Source organism: Urocitellus parryii, chromosome 2 (assembly GCF_045843805.1).
Source record: "Urocitellus parryii isolate mUroPar1 chromosome 2, mUroPar1.hap1, whole genome shotgun sequence".
Classification (NCBI taxonomy): domain Eukaryota; kingdom Metazoa; phylum Chordata; class Mammalia; order Rodentia; family Sciuridae; genus Urocitellus; species Urocitellus parryii.
In genome coordinates this window covers 117,073,474-117,076,886 of record NC_135532.1, presented here as the reverse complement: position 1 = coordinate 117,076,886, position 3,413 = coordinate 117,073,474, and the positions used below count along the sequence as shown (strand labels likewise).

The window sequence follows — 3,413 nt, the reverse complement described above, 5'->3', positions numbered from 1 at the left end:
GCTTCTCGCAGGGCCGCCGCCCTCGGCACAACCCCAGAGCCACAAAAGAAGGCGACCTCCATCCTCCGGTCCGAGCTTTCCCAGCTCCTCTTGCACACGTAGATACACCTTTCTCCCGCAGCGCACACACTTATCTAGTTCCTGGACTCGCTTGGCTCCGGAATCCGCTTCCCGAGACTCAAATCCAGAGCCCCGCCTCTAACCCCGCCTCCTCCCGACCCAGCAGAAAACCGGGCGCGGAAGTCGGGCGGGCGACGGGCGGCGCACTGGGCATGCTCGCCCGCGCGGGGAGGGCCGGGCTGCGCGCGGCGAGTAGGAAGCCCTCGCCCCACGGAGGCTGCAGGAGAGAGCGCGATGGGCCTCGGCGGTGGGCGCACGTTCCGCGGGGACTCGTGCCCTGCGTGTCCCGGCCCGACGCGCAATTAGCAGCCGCCTCTGCAGCCCGGTGCCGCCGCCTCCCTGCCCTCCTGGGCTTCCGCGGTGAGGAACTCCAGCGGTCGCCTCGCTCAGCTGCCGGCATTGTCCTCCGGTCCGCCGCCGCCGCCGCGGACTGCAGCGGGGCCCCGGACCCGCGCCCCAGGGACGCACCGCCGCCTCAGGTCGGCCCGGAGCCGGAGCCGGCCCACGATCTCCACGCCCTACGCTCCGGGCCGCGCTCGCGTGGGTTTTTGCTGCGGAGCTGAGGAAGGGGAGAAGTCGAGTCGCCAAGCCCAGCCTTCAGCGGCGCGCAGCCCCGACGGGGCCGCGGCAGGCGTGGTGCGAGCGCCGACGGAGCCATGAGAGAGTACAAAGTGGTGGTGCTGGGCTCGGGCGGCGTGGGCAAGTCCGCGCTCACGGTGCAGTTCGTGACGGGCTCCTTCATCGAGAAGTACGACCCGACCATCGAGGACTTCTACCGCAAGGAGATCGAAGTGGACTCGTCGCCGTCGGTGCTGGAGATCCTGGACACGGCGGGCACCGAACAGTTCGCGTCCATGCGGGACCTGTACATCAAGAACGGCCAGGGCTTCATCCTAGTCTACAGCCTGGTGAACCAGCAGAGCTTCCAGGACATCAAGCCCATGCGGGACCAGATCATCCGCGTGAAGCGGTACGAGCGCGTGCCCATGATCCTGGTGGGCAACAAGGTGGACCTGGAGGGCGAACGCGAGGTCTCTTACGGCGAGGGCAAGGCCCTGGCCGAGGAGTGGAGCTGCCCGTTCATGGAGACATCGGCCAAAAACAAAGCCTCGGTGGATGAGCTCTTCGCCGAGATCGTGCGGCAGATGAACTACGCGGCTCAGCCCAACGGCGACGAGGGCTGCTGCTCGGCCTGCGTGATCCTCTGAGGCGCCCGCGGCCGCCGGGCGCCGGCCTCGCTCTGCGCACAAAAGCCAAACGCATCCGACTCTCTAAATGTGATTTCCTTTCTTGCTTTGAGATTGGAGACGACTTTGCATTGGCCGGGGTGTCCCGGGAGCCCGGCTGGCTTCCGGGGCCCGCATCCCTTGCCTTCGCCCCGTGTCCGAGGGGTGCCCCGTCCTGACCATCCGAGACCCTGGTGGAAATGTGGCTCTTTGCAGCATGTACGTTTCTCATTGATTTCGGTTGACGCATATTCCCCCGTTTAAGTGGCCGTTAGGGTGCTGTATTGGCAGCTCGACACCCGGCAAGCAAAAGTTTCAGCCTGGAAATAAATGGAGGTGGGGAGGTGGAGGAAGTGGAGGGGAAGAAGGTGGAAGGGGGGGGTCTTCTCTCTCTCTCTCTTTCTCTCCCTCTGTCCCTCTCTCTTTCTTTTGTTAATGACTCTTTTCTAGTTCCGAGTTTTAAATACATGGAAGTCCAGTCCAGTCCGGGAAACCCATATGAAGGAGCAGAAGGAGAGGAAGAAACTCTTGTTTTTTCCTTGTTTTCCAGGAGTAGCTGGAAATTTAGATCGGGTTCCTTTCCTGCCAGCTTGGAAGGGCAACCCCTCGTGACTGGTTGTGATTCTGAGGATGTCTATGCAAAGTTGGATTCTTGTTACATTGTATCCAATCTGAAGTATTGCACATCTGAACTGGGACTGTTAACACTGATGCCAATACAGTGTGGGGTGCCAGAAAGTGTCTGCTGATATTTGTGGAAAAAAAAAATCTATTTTGTTTACCTACTGTATCAAAGGGGAGCCTTGGGAGAATGGTAGTATTTTTTTTTATCAGCTGTGAAAAAAAAATGTTACAGATCCTGCACATTTTTGTGTGTACTATGGTGTGTGTGTGTTTTAAGTTTAGCTTTTTTTTTTTTAAAAAAATTTCTTTTGGTTGGCAGCAACAGATTTTAATAACTAGCTTTTAAAAATATAATACAAAGACTTTGTAAATGTGATTCAGGGCCCCCAGCACCCCTGTGTCTGCAGAGTGCCTTCAAAACTCAGCTGTTCAGCCGCTGCCAACGGTGAACTTCCCACCAGTACCAGAATCTGCTATTCCCCAAACCACTAACCAATTTCCTTTCAGTAATCTTCCTGAAGGAGCCAGGACAATAGGGCGTGTTGTTCAGTGAATTTATTATTTTCAGCCTTTAAAATGTAATGTCCATGTCTTGCAATGGGTTGTTCCCCCCCCCTTTTTTTGGCTTCATTTTGTTCAAATTTCAGGTATTTAGCTCCCCTTACATATTATTTTTTAAATGTTTTGATTTTCTGTTATAGGGTGTACCTTCAGAAGCAAGAGCAAAATTTCACTGTTATGATGTATCAAGTTCTAATTGTAATTTTAATTCCACTCGTTTAATCATTGTCTCTTCATTTTAAGACTTTTAATACAAATGTCATTTTTAAAGAAACAAGCCCAAAAGTATTGTTTGTGTTTCTGTGTTTCATATTCTGTGATGTACAGCATCAGTGGTAATGCAGTATCATGGCTGAGGTAGGCAGGGGCAGGAAGCAGAGCTGTCAAATTTTGAAGATAAACGGATGTATTTCTGTGACAAGTTGGGTGTGACATTCCTTCCAACTTCTTAAATGTGGAGAAAGTCCTCAGGCCTAGGAAGCCCTGGCCATACCTGCTGACTAAAAGATGAGGAGGCATCTTGGTTGTATTCTGAGATGGAGCCATTGGCTTGCTCTGGGTAGTGGGGTGGGGGGTGGGGGGTGGGAGGGGCACCAACTGCTAATGCTGACTTAGAGCTGAGAACTTCACCCTCACTCAGCCAAGTAGGGTGGCACTTTGGGTCCTTCATCCTGTTGTGTTTATGTTGTGCATCAAGTTGAAAGCCCGTTTGGGGATGATTTCTCATGCTGACATCATGCCATGTGGTGTGTTTTGCACTGTATCTGAACCTGTCATAGACAGTATTTCAGCAATTTCATTTGGAAACAGATCTGTTCCCTTGATCTTATTGCACTGTGCTGTGTGTGGACCATATTTGACCTCATAAATTCTTCCTTCTGA

The 3,413-nt window shown here is 53.8% G+C and overlaps 1 protein-coding gene across 1 annotated transcript; it reads left to right on the top strand.

Moving 5' to 3' along the window:
- Window positions 1–272: 272 nt before the first annotated feature.
- On the top strand, window positions 273–3,061 carry Rap2b (RAP2B, member of RAS oncogene family). The gene is made up of 2 exons (XM_026392919.2): window positions 273–1,565; window positions 1,897–3,061. The coding sequence occupies exon 1, from the start codon at window positions 777–779 to the stop codon at window positions 1,326–1,328; it is 552 nt and encodes a 183-aa protein (XP_026248704.1). The 5' UTR covers window positions 273–776; the 3' UTR covers window positions 1,329–1,565; window positions 1,897–3,061.
- The last annotated feature ends 352 nt before the right edge of the window (window positions 3,062–3,413 follow it).